This window comes from Gopherus flavomarginatus, chromosome 6 (assembly GCF_025201925.1).
Source record: "Gopherus flavomarginatus isolate rGopFla2 chromosome 6, rGopFla2.mat.asm, whole genome shotgun sequence".
Lineage (NCBI taxonomy): Eukaryota > Metazoa > Chordata > Testudines > Testudinidae > Gopherus > Gopherus flavomarginatus.
In genome coordinates, this window is record NC_066622.1 from 46,034,646 (window position 1) to 46,061,497 (window position 26,852).

General features: G+C 43.2%; 1 protein-coding gene across 8 annotated transcripts in view; it reads left to right on the forward strand.

Annotated features, from left to right (window-relative positions):
• Positions 1-26,852, forward strand: part of DOCK3 (dedicator of cytokinesis 3) — a 603,350-nt gene that overhangs the window by 58,714 nt on the left and 517,784 nt on the right. For all 8 annotated transcript variants that reach the window (XM_050957666.1, XM_050957672.1, XM_050957667.1 and 5 more), the window contains exon 2: positions 14,496-14,579. In XM_050957666.1, coding sequence (XP_050813623.1) covers positions 14,496-14,579 — 84 coding nt within the window. The remainder of the gene's footprint in view (positions 1-14,495; positions 14,580-26,852) is intronic.

A 26,852-nucleotide genomic window follows, 5' to 3' on the forward strand; every position in this document is an offset into this window, starting at 1 on the left:
CTTTAGTGTACATGGAGAACAACTGACCACCGTACTGTTCGTAACAGTCCTTTAACATATTGGAAGACTGTTATCAGGTCCCCCCTCAGTTTTTTTTTCTCAAGACTTAAGCATGCCCAGTTTTTTAACCTTTCCTCATAGGTCAGGTTTTCTAAATCTTTTATCATTTTTGTTGTTCTTCTCTGGACTCTTTCCAATTTGTCCACATCTTTTCTAAACTCTAGGTGCCCAGAATTGGACACAGTGCTCCAGGTGGAGCCTTACCAGGGTGAAAAGATCAGGACAGTTACCTCCTTACATACAAAACTCCTGTTAATGTACCCCAGAATCATATTAACCTTTTTTGCAGCTGCAGCACATGGATGACTCGTATTCAGTTTGTCACAATGTGTCAAATAATAAAGCCAGAGGTTATTTGTATATTGGATATGATTGTATCCAGTTATTTGTTATAGTAATAAAAAAGTATCTAATAGGTAAGAACTTTCCTTGTGTGAGGCGATCAGCCATGTTCCAGCTTAGCAGAAATGTAGGGCTGGTCTACACTACGGAGGAAAATCGATCTTAGATACGCAACTTCAGCTACGTGAATAACGTAGCTGAAGTCAAAGTATCTAAGATCGAATTACTCACCATCCTCACGGCGCAGGATCGATGTCCGCGGCTCCCCCTGTCGATTCCGCAACTCCCTTCGGGTTGGTGGAGTTACGGAATCGATATAAGCGCGTTCGGGGATCGATATATCGCGTCTAGATGAGACGCGATATATCGATTCCCGAGCAATCGATTGCTACCCGCCGATACGGCGGGTAGCGAAGACTTACTCATAATTAGAAACAAACAAAACCTATATAGAATGCAATTTCACCTTTCCTGGAAAAACGTGTAAAGGTCAGAGAGCAGTTGCTCAGTCTGGGTTCTCATGAGATTGTTTAATATTTGCGTTTGCCACAGAAGCACAGCAGACCTAGAGTGGTCTTAGACCTCAAGTCTTTAAGTGCATTTGCAGTACAAGATGGAACAACCACAAGAAGCTTAGAAAATGACAATATCTAACAGTCGTATTGACAGCATAGTCCTGTAAACATCCTTCTAAGGCCCAATTCACTGATGTGATTGGGTTGCTTTGTGCTCTTCCAGCAGGGTGGATTTTATTTAAATCAAATTGATGTAAATGATGATTTAATTAACTAGTCAGGAAGACTCAATTTAATCATGGATTTCTACATAAAAATGCATTCTTGTTGGTTGTTATAATCTTAATACATTTTCACAACTCAGAGATAAATGTAGATTTCATTTTTAGAAGGTACACACTATACATTTTTAAAGTGATTTATTTTTAAAACTTTTCAGATTAGTTTTACAGCTATGTCAGAAGATGAATGTTTGGTTATTTCATTTACCAAAGGTAATTGAAGCAGAGATTTATGAAGTCATTGGGATGTGAACTATCTCCAATTCAACAGGTTAATCATTAATATTTGGAGGATTTTCTTCAGATGCTGTATTAGGAGAAGAACATCACCAGACAGACATTTAAATTGTTTTATTTAACTAAAACAACAATGGTTATGTATTCTGGATTTTTTTCTTCAACAACAAACATAATATTTTAACAAAACAAGCATATGAATTTTTGAATTTAGTTAAACATTCAAGTTTTTTTAATCAGATTTTTGTTAAAATTGTTTTTAACTAAAATAGTTATATAAAAACAAAAATTAAATCGACTATGTCAGCCAAGTCAACATGAGAAACTTAAAATATTGGCTTATGCAGCTAACTTAATTGTCTTCACCTTCATTTTCCTGTTTGTTCATAATCTGGAAAAGAAAAACAAGCTTTCTCCTTTTTCAGGTCCCAAATGATTTCTCAATTTGGAATGAATTCATCCAAAGGAAGAAAATATTCTTTCTACGCCGGCAGAAGAAGCTACTGCTGTTAAAAGTGAGATGATCACTTCAACAGTCTCTGAATCCAAGTGCTTAAGTGACTTCCACCAGTTCACTGATGTGACTTTCTTTAAAACATCATCAGCAAACATATATTTCTTGAACGGTTCACCCTTAGTTCCAAAGTTTATTATAGTTGGCATCATGGAAGGATGATTGCTGGATGTTCATGTTATAGCCAACTCCTCTTCTTCAGCAGTTAAGGTTTGACCCACGTACCAAGTATTGAGAATATTTGCAAGACAATGAGATGGAGATAGTGCTTGTCCCATTCATTTTTTTAATGCTTGCAGTGTAACTCTGCATATTTCTCTTTTTAAGATCTCACTCAGTTCCTTCCAAATTTCAACAGCATCATCAATAAAACAGCTTTTCCCTGCATTTTGTTCAAGGCTACAGAAATAGGCTTCAGGGTACTCAGCATGTGTTCAACATTTCTCTTAAGCCCAATGTTGAGAACTTTGGCTGTGACAAACTGTCATCAGATTAGGCCAATTCTTGATATAGTGCTCAAAACAGTCCACTACTGAGTTCCATTTCACACCTTGTGGGAGAGTTAGTTTGGTTCCTCCCACTTTTATCAGAGCAGCTGCTGCAAAGTGGTTGTTACAGTAGTATTTTATAATTTCAACATTAGCCTTTATTTCTGGAACACTGAAGTCTTTGGCTTGGAGGTGCATCAAATGAGCACTGCAACCGAATGTTATTAGCTTGGGACTCTCTTCTAAATAATTTCTTCTCATCTTGGATACATTTGCAGCATTGTGTGTGACTGACCAAGCTGCGTACTAGATATTTGAATTTTTTTTCCAGACTTTGTTATAGCTACTTCTTGTAAGTATTCTCCTGTGTATGCATTTCCTGAGGTACCAGTTGTTTCTGTAAGAAAGACATTCTCTTCTTCCCTTCTTCTGTAGTCACATGAGCACTTAAAACAGGATTACTGTGGACATTGCTCCACCCATCAAGACTGAGGTTAACAATTTCATCCTCTGGACATTTTGCACACTGCTCAATTTCTCTTTCTCTTTACCCAGTAATTTGCCTGTGACATCTGCTCTGTTGGGTGGACAGTATCCTGATCTTAAATACTGAACCATGTTAATGAAGTGTGAGTCCTCAATCATACAGAAGGGAGAGTTTGTTGCATAAACAAACTGGGTCATTTTTTCATCATTACGTCTTTTTGTAATCTACTTTAAAGGTGAAATTGTAAAAGGAAGATCTGCCTATTTCAGCTATTTATTTTTTATCTCAACTGCATCTAAAATGATAGTACCATAGAGTAACAACTATATATTTTTTCTCAAAAATAAGAATTCAAGAATAGTGCAGAAGGAATACATGCAGTCCTTAAGAAGTCTGAAATAAAAAAAGTTTACTAACCTGAAGATCCTGTGTGTTCAGAGATGTTCCTTTCATGATCTTCAACACAGCTTCCTCCTGAGAAGGAATTTCTTCTCATGATGTTGTTTCATTCTGGCAAGCAGGCCTTGCATTTATTTATTGCACTGTTTGTATTTTGCATGCATGCCTGTCTTACTCACAGGTAGGCCTGGTCTACACTACACATTTAGGTGAAATTTAGCAGCACTAAATTGAATTAAGCCTGCACTTGTCCACACAACAAAGCCATTTACTTCTACATAAAGGGCTATTAAAATCGATTTCTGTACTCCTCCCTGACGAGGGCTGCGGACGTGTGAGGGTGGGTGAAGGAGTCAGGGAAGACATAAGGGATGAAACCCTCACCTGTTTGGGCACTCTTATGCTAGGTAAAAGGGCTGGAACAGTATGAAGGAGCCTCTCCATGTCCCTGAGTAGCCCAGGATCGGTAGGATGCAACAGTGTCTCGAAGCCAGTTTAGCCCCTCTGGCTGCAAGTTTTGTGTTGCACCACTAAGGGATGCAGCTTAGAATCTCATCCATGCTTTTTAGTGGTGTCTTGAAAGAAGAAGGAACAGCCATTGTGCACATCAGAGGCAGGAGCGAGTTCCAGATGTATGAAGCAACATGGAGGAAGGCATGAAAATGAGAGTAGAGTATGGATACAAAGAAAATGATGAAGAATGAGAGTTGAAGCTAAAAGAATGAGATGTCACGGAGTGGGTGGAGAGGGAGTACGGAAAAAAAAAAAGAATATAGATACAGGTTGGGCTGGAGATCACTGCATCCACTTTAACTTATTGGGCCAATTTAATGGATGCAAATTCAGTGACTTCAATGATATTGCATCAGTTTAGACTAGGATTAATTTGACTTGCATTTTCAAAGGCATATTGACGTATGCAGTGAATGCAAGATAAATTTTCACTTTTTTCATTTTGACAGAAGATGTTAGAAAACTAATTCTTAGTCAAATATATATACTAAATAATGTTAGAGAAATTAATATTATGTATATAGTTTAAGAAAATATAAAGGAGTTTTTGCTTTTTGTATGTATTTCTGCTGATCCAGCATTTGCAAATTTAGCTGAAACAGCATCAGGGTTGCTCCTGGGGAATTCTGCACCAAAATATTAAAAATTCTGCATGCAGTATTTTAAAATTCTGTAAAATTCTGCATATTTTATTTGTCAAAACAACACAATATAATCACACCAGTTTCAATTATTTTGGTAATTTATTTCAAAATACCTGTCAGCAATTGTGTGTCTGTATTGTTAACACAACAAAAAAAGATTCAAGAAATGTTTTTTGACAAATAGATTTCTTGCTAGGCATATTCATACAGAACTCTGAGTAATAATTCATTTAAACTACAGTACAGAACCGTATTTCCTGAACCCCTCAGAAGCAGTGCAAGGGCTTGGTGGAGTCAGGTGTAACAGAGGAGCTGAGGGAGAAGAACTTCAGCAAATGTGGGTAGATTTTAGCCTTTGGAAAGGAGTAGCATGAGCACCCAGCTAGCACCTTCTGTTCCCCATACATTAGCTGGCTAGGGAGATGGGCATTCCCTCTTGGGGCTATGGCATGTTGGAAGACGTGGAAAGAAGCATTCTTACTTAATGCCCCGGCCCAAACTGGATCAGGTTTCTAAACTCTGAGAAGGTTCCAGGACCTGTGCTTGGGGAGTAAAGGTGGGTAGTAGGCCCATGGGATACAGATAAATACAATCAGTTGGTAAGTGCCATTTAAACACTTAGTGTCACTGGAAGTTGGAGTAGTTCTTCGAGTAATGTCCCTATGGGTGTTCCAATTTAGGTGTTTGTGTACCCCTGTGCTTGTAATTGGAGATTTATGGTAGCAGAGTCCGGTTGGGTCACACATGTATGGTCCCGTCTTGCACCACTTCAGGCGATTAATTGGTGCTGTGCGACCAGCCCTCCCTCAGTTCCTTCTCTACCGTGGTTGGCTCGAGTTGGAGCAACTAGCAGCACCTCTCAGCTTTCTGAGTAGCATAACTCAGACATAGGTTAGGGGTTTGTTATTGAAGTGGATGGGTGAGATTCTGTGGCCTGCATTGTGCAGGAGGTCAGACTAGATGATCATAATCGTCCCTTCTGACCTTAAAGTCTATGAGTCTATAAGAAAGTAATTGTTGTGAAAGAGCCTGGGTATGAACTTGAAGAGTTGTTGGGTATGAGTGGGAAAAGTATGGAACAAGTTTTTGTAGGGGGAGGCGGGGAGAGATTGTTTGGGAGTGTCCTCCATGCAGACCCTGGTGGACCCCTCACTCCCATTCAGCCAGGCACATCTGCTCCTGTCCCCATGTGTCCTTGCACTCCCTGTCCACGTGTCCCTCTACCTCTACTCAGACACCCATTCCCCCATCCCCATGTGTGTGTGTATCCCCTCCCCATCCTCATGTGTCTCTGTGCCCCCATTCAACCACTCCATTGTCCCCATGTGGCGCTACACCCCTCTTCCCTGTGACCCTTTGCCTCCACTCCCATTCAGTCCTTGCCCCAGTCTGTCCTCCCGCACTAGCCCTTATAAGTAAGGCTGTGTGTCTGTCATGGAGGTCACGGAAGTCATGGATTCTGTGACTTTCTGTGACCTCCATGATTTTTGCAGTGGCTGGCGCTGGCTCAGGTCGGCAGCAGCAGCAGTTTGGATGTGTGGGAGGGGACTCAGGGCTCAGGCAGCGAGTTGGGATGCAGTTCCCAGCCAATGGGAGCTGCAGAGCCAGCACTTGTGGAGGGAGCAGTGCGCGGAGCTTCTCTGGCTGCCCCTCCCCTAGGAGCTGCAGGGACATGCCAGTCAGAGCTGGGAGGCTAGAGAGCGGGGACTGCTGGTCGGGCGCCCAGCTCTGACTGTAGTGCTGCTGCCAGCAGCAGAGGAGAAGAAAAGGTGGCAATACCATACCATACACGCTTTACTTCTCTGCTGTTGCTGGCAGCGGCACTGCCTTTATAGCTTGGCTTCTGGGCAGCTGCCACTGCTCTCTGTTCTGCCTGCAGAGCTGGATGGCTGGAGAGCGGCAGTTCTTCTTCGAGAGATGTCCCTGTGGGTGCTCCACTCTAGGTGTTGGTGCGCTCCTGCGCCTTTGATCGGAGATTTCTTCAGCAGTACTCATACCGGCCACGCATGCTCAGAGCCTGGCCCCCGCTCTGAGTATACCTCTAGTGAGCATGTGCGTCTGGTTCCCTCAGTTCCTTCTCTACTGTCCCCGGCTTGAGACGGAGCTCAGCAGACTCCTTAAAGAATTTCTTTTCTCATCTTAAAATAACTTTTAGTTAGACAGTTTCTTGTTAGTTAGTTGTTAGTTAGTGTTACTTACCCTGTTTCTACTGTTAAAAAAAATTTGTTCTCTGAGCCGCTTCAGATATACCTGGCTCCACAGGCTTTAAGCGCTGCTCCTCCTGTAAGGACGCTATCCCTCTCTCCGGTGGACATTCACAGTGCATAAAATGTTTGGGGGAGACCCATATTCCCCAAAAACGTGCTCACTGCACTAAACTAAGCTCCAGAGCGAGAAAGGACAGGGAGCTAAAACTTAAACTTATTCTACTTCAAAAATCCCTAGGGTCCGCCTCAGACCCTGGCGTGGACTCTGCCTCTGCTCACCGACACAGCTCTCCCACTTCTAAAAAGCAGAAGAAAGCAGCAAAACAAGGGCACCTTCTGTCAAATTCAAAAGAAGCCCTTAGACACAAACCTTCTCCGGTCAGATCCACAGTCTCCTTACCAGTGCTCCCCCACCTGAGCACTTTCGACGAGTCAGGCTCCTCCGGCACTGCGTTAAACCCTCCTGTGCTTTCGGCGGCAGTGCGAAGCTTGGGTGCCGAGGCGACAGGCTTTCAGTTGCTTGCCTTGATTATGGCACCTATTGGCACTGCGATGAACGCGTTGCCGACATTCCAGGACCCCCCTGAGGCACCGCAGCCTGCTATTAATAGTGCGGCACCGACTCCAGCACCGGCATTAACAGCGCTACTTGGCACGGAGCCAAGATTAAGAACTCCGGTGCAAGCCTGGGTTCCCTCACAGTAATTCTATCAGCCTTCACCTTCAGCTGCCTCAGTGCTGCCCTTTACCCAGTCAAGTGACCTCTTAGTGTCACCTATGCTGCAATCGTCCTTCCTTAAAGACTGCTTCTCCGTTATGAATGATTCAGCTTCGGAACAGCCTTTCTCCAATGAGGAGGAGTCTGGACTACAGGGTGATGTTTCAATGCGATCAGAATTCCATTCTCAGAGTCCTGTCACCCGCAGGCACAGGAAAGTTGTCTCAGACTATCCTCGAGACCCTGCCTCCTGGTGCGTTAACCCCTGGATGGCACCACCTATGCTTTTCCACCACCATGGCAGTATTGGGCCCCATGGGCACCTTTCCCTCGGCAGCACACCCGCTATTCCAATCCAACGAAACGCGAACGTCCAAATGATATGACTCACTTGGCGGCACCCTCCCATTCTCAGGATCAGTTTACTCCTGCTCCTGACCCAGTACTAACTGAAGTACCAACTGAAGTAATGCCTGAAGAAGCTTTACTTCCCTCCCCTCTACCGTCCTCAGATGATTTTTCGAAATTCTAGGATCTCTTTAAAAGGGTTGCCAGCGAGCTTAGAATCAATCTAGAGGAAGTACCAGATCAACAACATGAGTTAACGGACATCCTGCAACCCTCTTCTTCATCCAGACTGGCATTACCAATCTATGCAGCCCTTCTGGAACCTGCTAAGTCCATCTGGCAGGCTCCAGCCACAAGCCAGCCTTCCTGCAAACAAGTGGACAGTAAATACTTCATTCCCTCTAAGGGCTCTGAATTCCTTTTCTCACATCCTGCGCCAAACTCACTGGTAGTGGACACAGCCAATCAAAGGAACAAACAACAGTATTTCTGCCATACCCCAGCCAACAAGGAAGGCAAACGCTTAGACCTGCTGGATCACAAAGTGTATGCCTCATCAACCTTACAATTTCGAATTGCCAATTATACCACAATTCTGGCAAAGTACGACCATAGAAACTATAACAAGTTCATGGACTTTATTGAACACATTCCAGACCAGAAGAAACAACAGTTTACAGCTTTAGTTTCTGAGGGCCAAATTGTATCATGCACGGCTTTTTCAAGCAGCTCTGGATGCAGCCAATACCGCAGCAAGATCCACTGCTATGGCGGTGGTCATGCGCCGAGGTTCATGGCTCTTATCTTTCCTCGTGAGGTTCAGAGCACCATAGAGGATCTCCCTTTTGATGGTGATAAACTATTTGCTTCCATCACGAATGAGGTGCTCCACTCAGTGAAGGACTCAAGGGCAACTCTTCGATCCTTAGGCATCCAAACCCTTACAACCAGAAGGCGACAGTACAGATATCAACCTTACCACCGTCCACACTACCCCCCATATACTCAGCATTTCCCAAGATCTCAGGATCAACAACAGCAACACCAACGCCAGAGATCCAGATACCAGCGGCGTCGCCCCAATTCTTCCGGGATGTCCCAACTTCCTCCAACTAATAAGCAGATTTGAACCTTTGGTCGAGGGTCTCGTAAACATTGTCCCAACTTCAGCATATGCATTGCCTACAACTATCTTTGGACACTGCCTACAGCCATTTTTGCGCCAATGGCAGAATATTACCACCGACAAGTGGGTTCTAGAGGTCATCACAACTGGGTATTCTATCCCCTTCCTCTCCTTACCTCCCACCCACCCATCCACCCTCCCCGCCCCTCTGCAGGGACACCTCTCACGAGCTACACCTCCAGCAAGAAGTACAACATCTCCTTCACCTGGGGGCTATTGAACTTGTGCCCAAATGCCACAAGGGGAAAGGGTTCTACTCCCATTATTTCTTAACAGAAAAGAAAACTGGAGGATGGCGACCAATCCTCGACCTCAGGAGGCTCAACAAATTTGTCAAAAAGCAAAAGTTCAAGATGGTTACTCTCTCCACCATAATTCCAGCCCTGGAGCAGGGCGATTGGTTTTCAGCCCTCGACCTACAAGACGCCTACTTTCACGTCACTATCCACCTGGCCCACAGACGTTTTCTTCGTTTTACCCTCGGCTCAACGCATTTCCAATACAGAGTTCTACCATTCGGCCTTTCCACTGCCCCTCGAGTTTTCTCCAAGCTCCTAGCGGTAGTCACTGCCTACCTCAGGAAAAAAGGAGTCATAATATTTCCTTACCTTGGCGATTGCTTCCTGAAGGCCTCCACGTTCAACGAGGCCCTCCACTTCACACAACTCACCATCGATTGCTTCCAATCCCTGGGCCTGCAAATAACCAAAGCAAATCCACATTAAGTCCTACCCAGCACCTGGAGTTTATAGGAGCGAACCTCGACTCCACAACCGGGCTGGCATCTCTCCCACCCGACTGATTCAATACCATAAAACTGCTGGCTAGGAGACTTCGCAACAGCCCCCGGGTCACTGCCCAAGACTGCCTCCAGCTACTAGGGCACATGGCCTCATGCACCTTCGTGGTCCAGAATGCACGTCTCTACAGGAGGTGCTTCCAAGCTTGGCTGGCCACGGTTTACAAACCAAACGTGCACTCACTAAACAAACACCTGGCCATACCCTACCGAGTCAAAGACTCTCTCATATGGTGGACAGTCCCCTACAACCTCTGCTCTGAGTCCCCTTCCTCCAGACCTCCCCAACTCTGATAATGGCGACTGATGCATCCCTCACGGGCTGGGGGGCACACATCTCTCACCAAACAGTCCGCGGGCTATGGTCTCATTCCGAGACCTCCCTGCACATAAATGTTCTAGAACTTCGAGCTATACGGAATTCCTGCCTCTGCTTCCTTCCACTAATCAAGAATCAGCATGTACTCATAATGACAGACAACATTGCCTGCATGTTCTACGTAAACAGACAAGGAGGGGCTCGTTCCCACTCTCTGCTCAGAGGCCATAAAACTCTGGAATTGGTGCCTTGCAAACCACATCCGCATATCAGCTGCTTATCTCCCAGGGGTGATGAACACCACTGCTGACGAGTTAAGCAGACGTTTCCCTTCGGAGCATGAATGGGAGATAGACGAGGGAATCATCTACAACATATTTCGCACTTGGGGTCACCCAACCATAGATCTCTTTGCAACCGCGAAAAACACGAAATGCCTCAATTTTTGCTCCAGGGCGGGACTGGGCAAACAGTCCCTCGGAGACGCATTCATGATCCCATTGCACCGGAACTTACCTTATGCATTTCCCCCAATACCATTGCTCAACAGGGTCCTCATAAAGATACGAACGGATCTTGCCAGGGTGGTATTGATCGCACCTTCATGGCCAAGACAACCGTGGTTCCCTTTCCTCACCAGAATGTCAATTCGACCACCGATCTCCCTGCCTCTCATCCCGAACCTTTTATCACAGCAACACAACCGGCTTCTTCACCCCAATCTCTCCATGCTTCATCTCAAAGCCTGGTACCTGCATGGTTCTCCCAACGAGAACTAGACTGTTCCGACCAAGTTCAGAGGGTACTTCTACACAGCAGAACACAATTCTCCCGTACCACCTATCTCCGAGAGTGGAAACGATTCACAAAATAGTGTTCAACTAAACAACTATCTCCTACCTTGGCACCTCTTCCCTGCATACTCGACTATCTATTGGACATTAAGCAATCCGGCCTTTCCTTCAGCTCCATCAGAGTCCACTTAGCTGCCATCACAACCTTTCATGGTACAGTTGACAATACCTCGGTCTTCGCTCATCCCATCACCAAGCGTTTCCTGAATGGACTCCAAACCTTATATCCAGACATTAAGCCACCTGCCCCTCCATGGGATCTTCACCTAGTATTGTCCTGTTTAACTCATCAACCCTTTGAGCCCTTAGCCACCTGCTCCGTCTTGCACTTCTTGATGAAAACAGCCTTTTTGGTGGCGATTACCTCCGCCAGATGGGCAGGCTAGATAGCAGCCTTTATGGCAGATCCACCATGTATGCTGTTCTTCAAGGGCAAAGTTACTCTACGCCTACACCCAAAATTCCTTCCAAAAGTTCACGCTTCATTTCACATCAATGAACCAATACATCTACCAACTTTCTTTCCGAAACCACATGCAAACTCCTTCGAAGCCACAGTGCACACACTTGATGTGCGCAGGTCCTTATCCTTCTATGTGGACAGAACCAAACCCTTCAGAAACTCTCCTAGACTCTTTGTCTCCATCGCGGAGCGCTCCAAAGGCATGCCTATCTCTACCCAGAGACTTTCGAACTGGATCTCCGATTGCATACGACTCTGCTATCAGATAAAAAACGTTACACCTCCAGCATTGATCAGAACACATTCCACTAGATCTGTATCTACCTCTGTCACCTTCTTACCACTGACTGACATTTGTAGAGCAGCCACTTGTTCCTCCCAGCACACATTTGTCAACCACTATGCCCTTACTCAGGGCCCTTTCTCTGACACTTGATTAGGCAGGGCAGTATTATCTGCTGCATTCCTGCCAGATCCAAAGTCCCTACCTCCTTGAGATACACTGCTTCGAAGTCACCTAGAGTGGAGCACCCATAGGGACATCTCTCAAAGAAGAAGAGGAGGTTGCTCACCTTGTGCAGTAACTGACGTTCTTCGAGATGAGTGTCCCTGTGGGTGCTCCACTACCCACCCTCCTCCCCTCTACTTCGGAGTTGAGGTAGCCTCCGTTATAGAAAAGGAACTGAGGGAACCGGCCGCGCATGCTCACTGGAGGTATACTCAGAGCAGGGGCCAGGCTCTGAGCATGCATGACCAGTACAAGTACTGCTGCAGAAATCTCCGATCAAAGGCGCAGGGGCGCACCGACACCTAGAGTGGAGCACCCACAGGGACACTCATCTCGAAGAACGTCAGTTACTGCACAAGGTGAGTAACCTCCTCTTGCTGTCCGGCTACCTGGTGAGGGGTGTAAACTACTACAGATATGAAGAAGGGGGCATGATTAAAGAAGTTTGAGAACTACTGCTGTAGCGTATTGATCGGAGCCTATAACTTCTGAATGTTGTAACTGATCTTAATAACTTTATTCTTCTTTGGCGCTTAGTTTTTTGATACTTATCCTCAATAACAGGACCTATTTATAATTATATATAATAATTCCTCTGTGATTGAAAGTGAATTCAATGGATTGAGAATACTCGTATGTGATTTAAAGGATTTTTCCACTATTGCCCCAGTCAGGCTTTAAGTCACCCTGAGACTCCTCTGGTCCTGGAGCTGTCTGGACGCTTGTCCTGTCTGACATAAATTAGAAGAGTGAAGTCTGCTCTAGCCTACAGTGGCTGCCACTAGACCCAAAGAGCTGTTATAATGGCTGGGGTTTGGTGGAGAAGTCCAGCCATGACCTCTTTTCCTTGACTGTGCACACTGCATAGAGATCTCCAGGAAGCAGGAAGAGGCGCAGATTCTATCGTATGTAGGTTCTTATACTTCCATTGTTACCGTAGAATCTGAGCAGTTTCCATTAGTGCATTAAGCAATGTGACTAACCTGGTCATGTGGTTTGTTTCCCTCTCATCCTCTCCACAGGGAGAAAATTGTGTGTGCAGTGAAATTTTTGTTTTGCTAAGGTTTAGGTTTTGGTTTTTTTAAATACACAGTGTTACATGTTGGAAAAGGTTGAAGAAATGTGATTTGCACTTGGAACAGAAAATGTTGACGTTTGATGGTCCCAAGTTCTCGTGGGAGTTTTTTCTACAGTATCAGACCAGCCCCTGAGAAAGCTGTGCCTTCTGCATGGATGGGCTTTATACACAGGACTCTCTACAGTGGCTCCTTGTTATATGAAAATGCCTGTTTGAAGTAAAGAAGTGAGAAGCAGCTAAACTGAATGGAGAATTAGGCCCAAAATCTTGAGTTTAATTTGAAAGGAAAACATATTTCTTCTTAAATTGAAAAAAAATTACTTGTGGGCAAATGTCTAAAGTTTTAACCTGAGTATATTATTCCCCACTGGAGGTCACTATTTCAACTCATGGTTTTCCATTATAAATCTCCGCTGTGTGTGTGTGTGTGTGTGTGTGTGTGTGTAAAATGTATATACAAGATGTGTGTATTGTCAGTGTATATATAAATCATCTTAAAATTAGTTCTCCAGGAGAAAGTGGGTTTTCTGTTTTCTCCATTTTCTAATAAACAAATCTCTGATGTGTCCATAATGAAACTTATAGATACAAAGGTTTTTAAAAGAATGATCATAATTTATATGTAATCCTAGTTACTGATGACATGACCTATTAATGTAAAAAAAAAAAATATAACCCCCACCAAAAAATAAACCACCACCAAAAAAACCCAAACAAACCAGTATCCATGCCACTATGGCATCTTAACAAGTATCATGGGTAAGGAAGACTTTGTTACGCATTTCCAACAAATAATTCCTTTCTTGTTAGATTTAGGTTCTGAGTGGTAATTTATTTTATTTATATTTTCCTATGTTCATTTTTAAGACAAGACATTTCATAAAGTGATTTTTCTTAATTCAGTTCTACAGTAATTAACCAATAAAAAACCTGGAAGAAAAGACACAACACTTAAGGCTGTCATCTCTAAATTATTAAAGCTCTACAACCTATTCAGTAATTCTAAACAAAAAACACATTCTCTAATAGCCTTAATCATAAATATCTAAAAATAACAGCTTTCCTATATTAAATTAGTGCCAGACCGCGCTTGAAGATGAATAGAAATGTTGGAGAAAAGTAATCTCTGCAATCTACTTCCCTTTTTATGTACATTAATGCTCAAGAATAATATTCCTGATCCAAATAAAATCAGTGCTATTTCTTTCATTTGATAAGTTGTATAGATGAAGTGAATCTTGGTATACAGCATGATTTCATCTGGGATCAGTTATAAAAAAATGATTGAGGTCTTCCTCAGCCTGGATTATTTTCCCTAAAAGTACACATCATTTTTAAACATGATGGAGTTCAAGGTTGTGGTAAGAGGGAGAAGGACGTACAAGAGGAAGTAAGTGGCAAAATGAGAGAGATTTTTTTTTAAGCAGATATGTAACAGCTCTTTGTGTATAAATAAATTAAGCTAATTTGTGATTCTCCTTTATTTTAAGAATAAAACAAGACAATATGTAACCTTTATCTTTTATTTTTTCTAGTGATATGCAGCTTCCGAGGATCTATACCACAAGGCTTAGTCTTGGAACTAGGAGAAACTGTCCAGATCCTGGAAAAATGTGAAGGTTAGTATGATGGGTTGAAGTGGGGTGTGTTTCCCAAAGATAAATCTTATTTGCAGTAGAAATATATAAACAAATTTACAGTCATTTTGGGACCACGATGTATCAGATCATCAAAATACTCTGATAAAACCTCATTTGACCCACTTACCATAGGAAAGGCTAGAGCTTTACTGGCAGTAATCCAGTCTGATAGGAGGTCAGCGTGTTTAAGTAAACCATCTGTCCAGAAAATGTTCAAACCCTGACTTGAGCATTTTATGGTTGTTGTGTCTAGTGGTGAATTTTCATCATGTTGACTTTTGAACAAATATCTAGATTTTATCCCCTTCCTATTAAGTTGAGCTTACCAATGTTATTCATTTTCCATAAGTATTTGAAAATATGCTTAATGAAATATAGTTGTGATTTGGTTGGGACCAAGACTGTGAAAAAGAATAATTTGTTGAAGTTACTGATTTATGTAAAAAGAACAAGAGTACTTGTGGCACCTTAGAGACTAACAAATTTATTTCCGCATGAGCTTTCGTGAGCTACAGCTCACTTCTTCAGATACACAGAGTGGAACACGCAGACAGGAGATATTTATACATACAGAGAACATGAAAAGATGGAAGTATGCATACCAACAGGAAGAGTCTAATCAATTGAGATGAGCTATTGTCAGCAGGGGAAAAAAACTTTTGAAGTGATAATTAAGATGACCCATAGAAGGTGTGAGGAGAACTTAACATAGGGAAATAGATTCAATTAGTGTAATGACCCAGCCATTCCCAGTTTCTGTTAAGGCCTGAGTTCATTGTGTCTAATTTGCATATTAATTCGAGTTCAGCAGTCTCTCTTTGGTGTCTGTTTTTGAAGTTTTTTTGTTGCAAAACTGCAACCTTCAAGTCTTCACTGAGTGGTTAGAGAGGTTGAAGTGTTCTCCCACTGGTTTTTGAATGTTATGATTCTTGATGTCAGATTTGTGTCCATTTATTCTTTTGCGAAGAGAATGTCCGGTTTCGCCAATGTGCCATCATGGGACCTAATCACATCAGCCACGCCATCGGGTTCATTCACCTGCACATCTACCAACGTGATATATGCCATCATGTGCCAGTAATGCCCCTCTGCCATGTACATTGACAGACTTGAAGGTGGCAGTTTTGCAACAAAAAACTTCAAAAACAGACTCCAAAGAGAGACTGCTGAACTCGAATTAATATGCAAATAAGACACAATGAACTCAGGCCTTAACAGAAACTGGGAATGGCTGGATCATTACACTAATTGAATCTATTTCCCTATGTTAAGTTCTCCTCACACCTTCTATGGGTCATCTTAATTATCACTTCAAAAGTTTTTTTTCCCCTGCTGACAATAGCTCATCTCAATTGATTAGACTCTTCCTGTTGGTATGCATAATTCCATCTTTTCATGTTCTCTGTATGTATAAATATCTCCTGTCTGTGTGTTTGTCATAAACAGATAACTAAGGGTTAATGTCTCTTTCACCTGAAGCACCTGACCAGAGGACCAATCAGGAAACCGGATTTTTTCAACTCTGGGTGGAGGGAAGTTTGTGTCTGAGTCTTTTGTCTGTCTGCCTGCTTTCTCTGAGCTTTGGAGAAGTAGTTTCTACTTTCTAGTCTTCTGTTTCTAAGTGTAAGGACAAAGAGATCAGATAGTAAGTTATATGGTTTCTTTTCTTTGGTATTTGCATGAATATAAGTGCTGGAGTGCTTTGATTTGTATTCTTTTTGAATAAGGCTGTTTATTCAATATTCTTTTAAGCAATCGACCCTGTATTTTATCACCTTAATACAGAGAGACCATTTGTATGTATTTTTCCTTTCTTTTTTATATAAAGCTTTCTTTTAAGACCTGTTGAAGTTTTCTTTACTGGGAAATTTCAGGGAAATTGAGTCTGTACTCACCAGGGAATTGGTGGGAGGAAGAAATCGGGGAGATCTGTGTGTTGGATTTGCTAGCCTGATTTTGCATTCCCTCTGGGGGAATAGGAAAGTACTTTTTGTTTCCAGGACTGGGAACAGAGAGGGGGAGTCACTCTGTGTAGTTTCACAGAGCTTGTGTCTGTGTATCTCTCCAGGAGCACCTGGAGGGAGGAAGGGAAAAAGAATTATTTCCCTTTGTTGTGAGACTCAAGGGATTTGGGTCTTGGGGTCCCCAGGGAAGGTTTTTCAGGGGGACCAGAGTGCCCCAAAACACTCTAATTTTTTGGGTGGTGGCAGCAGGTACCAGGTCCAAGCTGGTAACTAAGCTTGGAGGTTTTCATGCTAACCCCCATATTTTGGACGCTAAGGTCCAAATCTGGGACTAAGGTTATGACAGTGTTCCATTCTGTGCATCTGAAGAAGTGAGCTATAGCTCACGAAAGCTCATGCTGAACTAGATTTGTTAGTCTCTAAGGTTCCACAAGTACTCTTGTTCTTTTTGCGGATACAGACTAACACGGCTGCTACTCTGAAACCTGATTTATGTAGGAGAGTGTTTTACAATTAACCTTCTTTACCTTCTTTTTACTCTTAAAAGTAAATGCCATTTCCAGTACATTACAACAGTAGCAGCCATTCTCTCTCTTTGAATGTATACATATAGGGTCCAATCCTGCTGCCTTACTCATGGGAATAAACCAGTTGAAGTCAGTGCTGCTAATCACATATGTAAAGGATTTGTCCCCTATTGTACAGAAAAAGCAAGCAACTGTAAATTATTTGTTTGTAATACCTTTGAGGCATACTTTTGACAACATAAAACATGAGAGCACGTTTCACTCAAATCTCTGAGATGGAATTATAGATCCTTAATCCAAAAATGTCTTCAAAAAATTATTCCAGGTCCCAGATCCATAGTTATGTATCTGAGTTGCAAATCCATGGGCCATGCAGTCTTTTGTCTCTAACATCCATGAATGTTGCATCACACCAAAGAACAATTAGAATTTTTTTTTTCAGATTTGGATTGCAGTGTATTAAAATTTACTCAGTAGTTTAGCATAGTTTATCAGTATACCATTTTAGCCATAGACCACTGTGCATACTACAGTAAATACAAATTTTAAATTGATAACTCCGAAAAACAGAGTTTTAAAAGCACAAATTAAAAACACAAGATTTATCCTTCCCCTATATCAATTATACCTTTAAAATTGCCACTCCTAAAACATTGTATGAAAATAAGATTAAAAAAATTAGCAGTGCAATATTTCATTTTGGTTAAAAGTGGCCTCTCTCACACTTATTTTTTCTTATGTTTATGACCAACCAAGCAAATAGGGTAACAGTCTATATAACTGAAATGTTTTCAGTGCATAACAAGTATACTGATTTCTGAACTGATGCAGTAAAAGGCATCTAGGCCAGGAATGAAAATAGCCATTTATTTCTCAGGTGGCAGTATAGGTTACAAGACTATAAATAGTGTGTTAAGTCTGCAGCCTGGCCAAACGTACATGGACAAAGATGATGGTCTCTCAATACCAGTATAACTCCCTTCCTTCCAAATAGGCCCTTTGCATAGTTTGAAACAGAGACGTCTAAAGACCTTCCTTAACATACTGTTGTTTAAAAAACTCAAATATTTCTCATATCTGTAGATATTCTTTGTTAGAAAGTCAAGGAGACATTTATTGTCTGAACAACTGCCACATCCAATTGTTTACAATTATATTCTGCTCTGAACTTAATTAAGGTTTTCTCAGTTTTGTCTACAGTGGTAACAAAGACAAATTCCAAAAAGCCCAATGAATGGAGGCAATAGTGAACTTGCAAAAGCCAAGGGAATGTCAGAGGATATACCTTACTGAGCTTTTCCTTCACACAAAATCATGGCAAGCACTGTCAATTCATATGCTGCATACAGAGCCAATAAATATTAAGGCATTGGGCTTTTGTTGAAATAGCATATTCCCCTACCTCTGCCCTGAGTAAAGCAGCTTGGGTGTAACTTAGGAAGCTGAGCATTCTACTTAAAAATTTGTTTTATACGCCCTGTAATTCGCTATGATTCTTCCAGCCCCAAATTTCTGTATTATACAGTATTTGGGAACACACTTTAGCTTTAAACTCTAAGAGCTGGAAGGGCTGGATTGCCCTGGTAAACGTGAATGAACACAGCACTGCTTGCATAGAACCTCGGGCTTTCTTCTTTACCTCCTCTATATGTTTATCCTACTGGCCATTATGTGTAAAACAGATATCCAAACAGGGGAAAAACCTGACTTGTTCAATATAATGGCCATCAATCATCCATGTATGCAGTCTTGGTCTGTGGCCAGAGAAAATTACTTTAGTTTTCTAATAGTTTATGGTCAGATTCTCCTACTTGCAAAAAGAGCTAAAGTCATTTAACATATACTTTAAGCCTAGGGGAGTTTAGACCACAGAACCATGTTGTCTGCATAAAGAAGGACCAACACAAATCGGTTCAGAATTTTGGGAGGGAAATGTTGTGCTGCTTCTAAAGCTGTCACAATCTCATTAATGTAAAAATTAAGGAGAAAATGGGCCAATAAGCAGCCCTGCGGGATGCCTTTTATGATGGATAAGTAAATTAGTTTATCTCTCCACCCAATCCTAATCTTGACACTGTTTGTCTATGGAGGGCTTTCAAGATAAAGAAGCCTAGAGTCTATGCTAGCCTTCGCAAGTTTCTCCCAGAGATGATCTCTGTCAGTAGACTCAAAAGCTGATTTCATGTTGACAAAGGCTGCATAGAATTTTTCCTGGGAACTGGGTTTGAAGGCTAATAAAATACTCTTGTCAGATGGCTGAGAAATCTTAATTATCTGGTGTGACAAAAAGTGGCCAGTCCAAAACTACATGGCTCTTGAGCTGGAAGGCAAAATAATATACATACTTATCATTTTGTGAATGGTTACAGTACACACCTTTGTAGACCGGATTCTTGAATACCGAAAGTGCTATATAAGGTTATTAGACCATTAATACTATGGACTTAAAGGAAACAATTGCTTACTGGAATTTCTCTGCTCAAAGGTAGATCATTTTCCTGAGATGGCATATGTTAATGATGGTACCTATCTTAAGAGTCTTTGTTCTGTGCAACTAAACTTGTAAAAAAAATCCAAACGTCCTTCCCAGACCTGAAGAAGAGCTCTGTGTAGCTTGAAAGCTTGTCTCCTTCACTAACAGAAATTGGTCCAATAAAAGATATTATCTGACCCACCTTGTCTCTCTACTAGCCTGGGACCTGCATGGCTACAAAAACGCTTCAAACAAGCAGTGGTTTGTAATTAAAAGCTAATTCTCCAATTCCATGGTATATACCTACCTCTCTTCAAGGGCCAGGGGAAACAAATGGGCCCTTTTGCAACATGTCTTGAAAGTTGACTAGTCTAATCTATTTTGTACCACAAATGGTGGGAATTCTAGAGTCATATCAGCTGGCCCCTATTTGTTATGTCAGGAAGGATCTATCAGTACATCTGCTGATCACAACTGTCAGTGTATTGCAGGAAGGGACATAGGCACAGACAGGACCGGCGCTAGGGGTTTGAGCGCCCTAGGCGCATGGCAATTTCGCCGCCCAGCGCACTTGTCCCGCGGCTCCAGTGGAGCTGCCGGCGGAGGGTCCGGTGCTCTGCGGCTCCGGTGGAGCTGCCACAGTCATGCCTGTGGGCGGTCCACTGGAGCCGCGCGAGGAGCCGACCGTCTGCAGGCACGACTGTGGCAGCTTCACCGGAGCCGCGGAGCATCGGACTCTCCGCAGGCACCACTGCGGCAGCTCCACCGGAGCCGCCTGCCGCCCCCTCCGGCAAAACGGCGCCCACCAATTATTCTGGCGCCCTAGGCGATTGCCTAGGCTGCCTAAATGGTAGCGCCAGCCCTGGGCACAGAATTTCTAATCTGCTGGGGAGTGCTCCTCCCTGGCCTCGCCCTCACTCTATCCCTTCCCTAATGCCTCACGCCCGTCCCGTCTCTTCCTGGCCCAGTTCTTCCCCCTCCCCCCAGCACGCTGCGCCCTTGCTCCTCCCCCCCCACCAGTACCTCCAGACACTGCAAAACAGCTGATATGCGGTAGGCGCTGGGAGGGAAGGGGAGGTGCTGATTGGTGGGGCCTGCTGGCAGGCAGGAGCCACTGGGGGAAGAGGGAGGCATTGATGGGGGACTGCCAGAGGGTGCTAAACACCCACCATAGTTCTTCTTATAGACTTTTATATTCCCAAATTTAGTACAAATCCTCATTGCTTAGGATTTGCCAGTTTATTTCTATTTTATTTCTGGCACTTTTCTTTGTCTGCCTTCGTTCCTGGAAAATAGACTTTATACTCAGTTAACCTAATTTGATGGCTTGTATCCTGGATTAACAAGGACAGTACATATCAATTGCTTGATCCACACTAAACATAATGACACAGATTATGTGTGTGTGTTATAGATCTGTAAAACTGTAGAATCTGATTTTGGATTCATCCAGAAATTTTCTATACCACTGAATGTGTTTGTGTCCTTTAAACGTTGACAGCTATCAATTACTGGAAAGACTGTTACTGGCAGCTTTTAGCTGTTATTGAAAACGTTCCTCAATAAGCATTGCACCATCAGTATATACAATAATTCTTCACTTAAAGTTGTCCCAGTTAACGTTGTTTCGTTGTTATGTTGCTGATCAATTGGAGAACATGCTTGTTTAAAGGTTCGCAATGCTCCCTTATAACATTGTTTGGCAGCCACCTGCTTTGTCCTCCACTTGCAGAAAGAGCAGCCCATTGCAGCTGGCTGGTGGGATCTTGAACCAGGGTGGACTGGCAGCCCCCCTTATCAGCTCCCCATTCCCTTAAGTTCCCTGTCTGGCAGCTGCTCAGCAGGCTATTGATTGCCGGCAGTTCAGCTGTCCCTCCCCCCACTGCCATGTGCTGCTCCTGCCCTCTGCCTGGAGCCTCCTGCTTGCTGGCGCGGGGGAGGAAGAAGGGTGCTAATGTCAAGGTATCCCTGCCCCCCCCCCGCTCCTGCCCCCCACTTACCCCATCTCCATAGAGCGGGGCGGGGGCACGACAGGGCTCAGGACGGAGGAAGCTTGCTAGCTTCAGCTGCTGTCTCTACTTGCTGATCTACTTAAAAGGGCAATGTACTTAGAGTGGCATCAGCGTACTTAAAGGGATAATGCACATCTCTCTCTTTCACACACAGGGTGTGTGTCTCTGTCTCCCATGCTGTCTCCTCTCCCTCCATTTGTGCTGCCTTATAGAGTGTGAGGCTACATTAACAACAATTTGTTAACCCTTGAGGGCTCAGCCGAGTGCTAGTTCATTATTCAGCACGAAGGCATTTCCTGGGCGATATTCCACTCTGACTCCACCACCTCAACCAAGCTTCACAATCATCATTGCTGTGTACAGTATTAAATTGTTTGTTTAAAACTTATACTGTGTGTGTGTGTGTGTGTGTGTGTGTGTATGTGTGTGTATGTATATATATATAGTCTTTTGTCTGGTGAAAAAAATTTCCCTGCAACCTAACCCCTCGATTTACATTAATTCTTATGGGGAAATTGGATTCGCTTAAAATTATTTTGCTTAAAGTTTCAGGAACATAAGTGCAATGTTAAGCGAGGAGTTACTGTCTATAAGTACTTCAAACGCTATATCAAATAATTATTAAATTTCAAAGTGGGATTCTCTTCAAAAGACCTTTCTTCTCTGTTGGAGTTTTGCAGACACTTATGTAAACACTTATTCTTTCTGGATCTTTTGAAAGAAATTATTTGAGATTAACCAAAGATTTTAACCAGTGTAGATTTCAATCATTAGTATGAGCAGTCATGACAAATGAACAGTTTGTTTTATGGGAGAAAACCAGCCCAGAGCATTTTGTTGAATTTTCTGGATTTTCCCCCATTTACTTTTCTCTTTCTATCTGAAGAATGCTTTTTTATGTAAATTTATGCATATTTATATAAATGTATAAAACAGAACCTGTAGTTTTTTTGCTAGGAAGTGTTGACAGGTATGCAATTTGACATTACTACCATAGGTATGTTAAAATGTGCAATGCGCATAATGAGGACTTTTTATCAAAATATAGTAAAGTTTGTATATAACAACTTTACAAAGAGGCGCACAACTTACAAAAGTAATTGCAGGAAATTTAAAGGGAAATTAGTAATCAAAGTTGAAACTTTTCTAGTCTCAATGGAAATCTGATTTGATTCAATTAATAAAGAAATGGAACCACAAAAGAAAAACATCAAAAAATGAGAAAAACTCTGAAACTTTACTATTACTTAGCCAACATGAATGATCCCACATAAAAAAATCATTCGGTGAGCCCAGAACAAGAAGATGCTGAAACATGACTGGTGGAACACATTTCATCTTCTTTGCTGTCTTCTATTCTGCTATTTAAAATTAAAAGTCCAACTTCTTTCCCAAATCTTTGCTTATGAAGGAGATTGCCACAATTTCCTCTAAACAAAATATGATGGTTGCAGGAGGAAGGACAGGAAAATTAATTTTTTCTTCAGTATTTAAAAACATGGCACACCTGTCGACCAATAGCAAAGACTTCCCAAGTCTTCCTTTCAGGTATATATTATATTCATGGTAATGCTTTACAGTGACATAGAAATTTTAAACAAACAAACGAGAAAAAGCAAAGAAAAAATATTTAGCATGAGATCCTCATCCCTACTCTGGCTCCTTTACTTGGAGTAAATTAGACTGAGAGGTGTATATGGGCCTTAAGCTGTAATTCTGTCCAAGGAAGTATTCCCCCCAGTGCAGGAAATGAGGAAGACAACCATAAAGTTGTCAATTAGTGTCTCTATGGGTGCTCCACTGTAGGTGTGCTTGCATCCCTGTGCTGCTGATTGGAGAACTTCAGTAAGTGTCCTTTATCATCTCCTTGTGATGCACCACGAGGCTAGTCAGCGCCTGAGCTAACCCCTCTCAGTTCCCTCTGAACTGCCCCTGGCTAGAGATGGAGCTATTCGCAGTCTGTTAGGATCTTTACTTTCTATTTGCATTTCTATAGTTAATTAGTCTCTAAATTAGTATAGTTGTAGTTTTTTCTTTACCCTGTTTTTTCTCTTAAAAGAAAAAGAACTCCACCTCCCTTGCTTCTTCTTTGTCATTGGAGACTCTTTATCCTACTGAGTATATCCAGTTCACCAGGCTTCAAGAAGTGTCTTACTTGCAAGGGAGGCAATCCCGGTTGAAGACAAGCACTCCCAGTGCATTCGCTGCTTTGCGGAAGGCCACATCCAGCAGAAGTGTGGTCTCTGTCAGCAGCTCAGGCCAAGTTCATGTAAGATCAGAGAGCTCCAACAAAAATTTATTTGCATGGAGGTGGCTCTCAGACCCTCTCAGGGCCTGCAGTATGAGTCATTTGGCAGACAGTGAGTCTTCTCCACAGTCCTCTACATTTAAAGGCTATGAATTGAAGAAGCAAGCTGCTGACCCTTTTCACAAATCATTAAAGAAGAAGGCGGAAGCCCCCAAAGTGAGCCCCAAGTTGGCCATAAGTGATCCCCATTGCGCTCGATATCTTCGGCACTCTTGGCACAGAGACCTTCCCAATCAGGTACCCATGGCTTACAGAAACCGACAGCAGTAGGTACTTGTTGACATGCCCACCGAGTCATTGGCACCGAGGGACAGGAGTAAGCACTCCACTAAAAAGGGTCTCCCATTACGTGAGTCTGTTTTGGTACTGTCATCAGTGCCTCATATAGCACCAGAGCAACCAGAACAGGCAAGATCCCCGGCTCCACCATTGGCATCGAGCCAGTCGGTACCAGCAGAATTCCACCACTCTAGAAACCTCCGCATATTGGATGTACCAGTCTCTCTGCATCTTATTATTGGGACTTCCACACCAAGCCTCTGCCTAGCACGGAAATCATCCCCACTGCCATGCCACATTCCCCAGCTCTCTAGCAAGGGTTCAGATACTGAGCCAGAGGAGGTGGCGTCACGCAACTCCTCCCAGGCTCCATATGGTGCCCAGTATCAACAGGCCCTTAGAGTATGCCCTCAGATGGCCTCACCACCACCATCCTGGCTTGAGCGCCACTACCTGGCTCTATGCCACCACAACCCCAGTGGCCATATTGGGACCCTCAGGTGGCATATCGCCTCATGCCTCTTGAGCTTCAAGCCTCACTCAAGAACTCTTAAGGCACTTAATGCACCCCTTTGGCTGCAACATCTGTAGCTTCAGAGCCTCTATAAGACGACATTGAGGAACATGAGGGCAGTGCTGAGGAAGAAGTGACCCTGGGGACCATATTCTCCTCCTCGCTGGAAGAAGCCGTCATGCCTTCCCCACCATTTCTGGCTGATGCAATAAAGAGAGTTACATACACTCACCAGATACAACTGGAAGTAGCCGAAGACACCCGCCATTGTCTCCTTGGCATTCTCCATTCATCCTCTTCCTCAAAGATCATCTTTCCTATTTATAAGCCCATCTTGGATCCGGGAAGAACCATCTGGCAAACCCCAGCATTGGTAGTGCCTACTTGCAAGCGGTTGGACAAAAATACTAAGTCCCAGCTAAGGAATCTGAATTCCTCTTCTCCCACCCTCCACCCAACTCCATCGTGGTGGACACTATTAATTCCTGTGGCCGTCAACACCAGATGAGATCCACTCTCTATGATAGGGACTGAAAGCATCTGGACCTTTTCAGAAGAAAAGTGTGCTCCTCGGCCATGCTTCAATTCTGTATAGCCAACTACCAAGCTCTCACGGCAAAATATGATTATATAAATTATTCAAAACTGAATCATTTTATTGAATGACTGCTGGAGTCACACTGTGACCAATTTAAGGCCATTATCCAGGAGGACCAATTAGAGGCAAAGACAACACTGCAGTCTGCCCTCAATGCAGCTGACAGCTAGTTCCATCTCCATGGTAGTGGTGATGTGATGAACATCGTGGCTCCATCTATCGGGCTTCCCAAAGGAGGTATAGTCGACTGTTAGACTTTCCTTTTTGAGGGCACAAAACTCTTCTAAGAAAATATTGATGCCTCCCTTCACGCTCAAGCCCTCTTGGGCCACTCTCCATTCTCTGGGCATTTCTTGCCAGGACAAAAAAGGAGGATTCAGTCCCCAATCTCAGCATAGATCACACACATCCCAATATCTGACTCAACGCCACTATGAGCTGCAGAGAAAGAAAAGTAAATTTTCTAGGCATAAACCATCTGGGCAGCAATTTTCCTCATCCCAGCCATCTACTTCCAAACACCAGTTTTTGAAAGGCTGGTTGAGGTGTCGATAGACCACTTTTCCCCCCAACCACTACGGCCGAAAATGCTGTACACCCATTTGGCCACTGATTGGCAGCCTTCTGCAGTGCCTGGGAGTGCATAACATTAGACCAATGGGTCCTAGATATCATTCACATTGGGTACTTCATCCATTTTACCTTCCTACCCCGGACACATCTCAAGAAAGAGATCATCTCTTCCAGTTAGGAGCCATAGAACTGGTACCTCAACATCTACAAGGCAAAGGGTTCTACTCTTGGTATTTCTTAATACCCAAGAGGAAGGGAGGCTGGAGCCCCATGTTAGACTTCAGAGCTCTCAACAAGTTTGTCAAAAGTCAAAAATTCAAGATGGTCACTCTAGCAACAATCATTCCATCATTGGAACAGAGAGGCTGGTTTTTGGCCCTTGACCTTAAGGATGACTACTTTCATATCTCAATCGGCTGTGATTTCTTAGATTCACTCTAGGACAAGAGCACTACCAATTCACAGTGCTCCCCTTCAGACTATCATTGGCCCTGAAAGTATTTTCCAAGGTTCTCTCAATAGTAGCCATGAAATTACACTCCCAATGAAACCTGATTTACCCTTATCTGGACGATTGTCTCCTGAGAGCCCCATCTCTCCTGGAGGCTCAGCAAGTCACCAAGGCTAAAGTATGCCCTTTTACAGAATTGGGCCTACAGATCAATGCCCAGAATTCAACCCTTGTTCCAGTACAGCACCAGGAATTCATAGGTGTAGACCTCTACTCACTACAGGCCAGAACTCTTCTACCTCAACAAAGATTTCTCTCCGTGGTTACACTTATAGAGCCCACAAATATCAGCCAGACATTGCCTCCAACTCTTGGGGCATATGGCAGCGAGCACAGTGGTAATACCACATGCCTGGCTTCATGTGCGATGCCTTCAGATGTGGTACAGCTCAGTTTACAGACCAAACAGGGACAGGTTAGAGAAACCCCTGTCACTACCCTCCAGGATCAAAAACTCCTTAGATTGGTGGAAAGACCCGGCTAATGTTTGCAG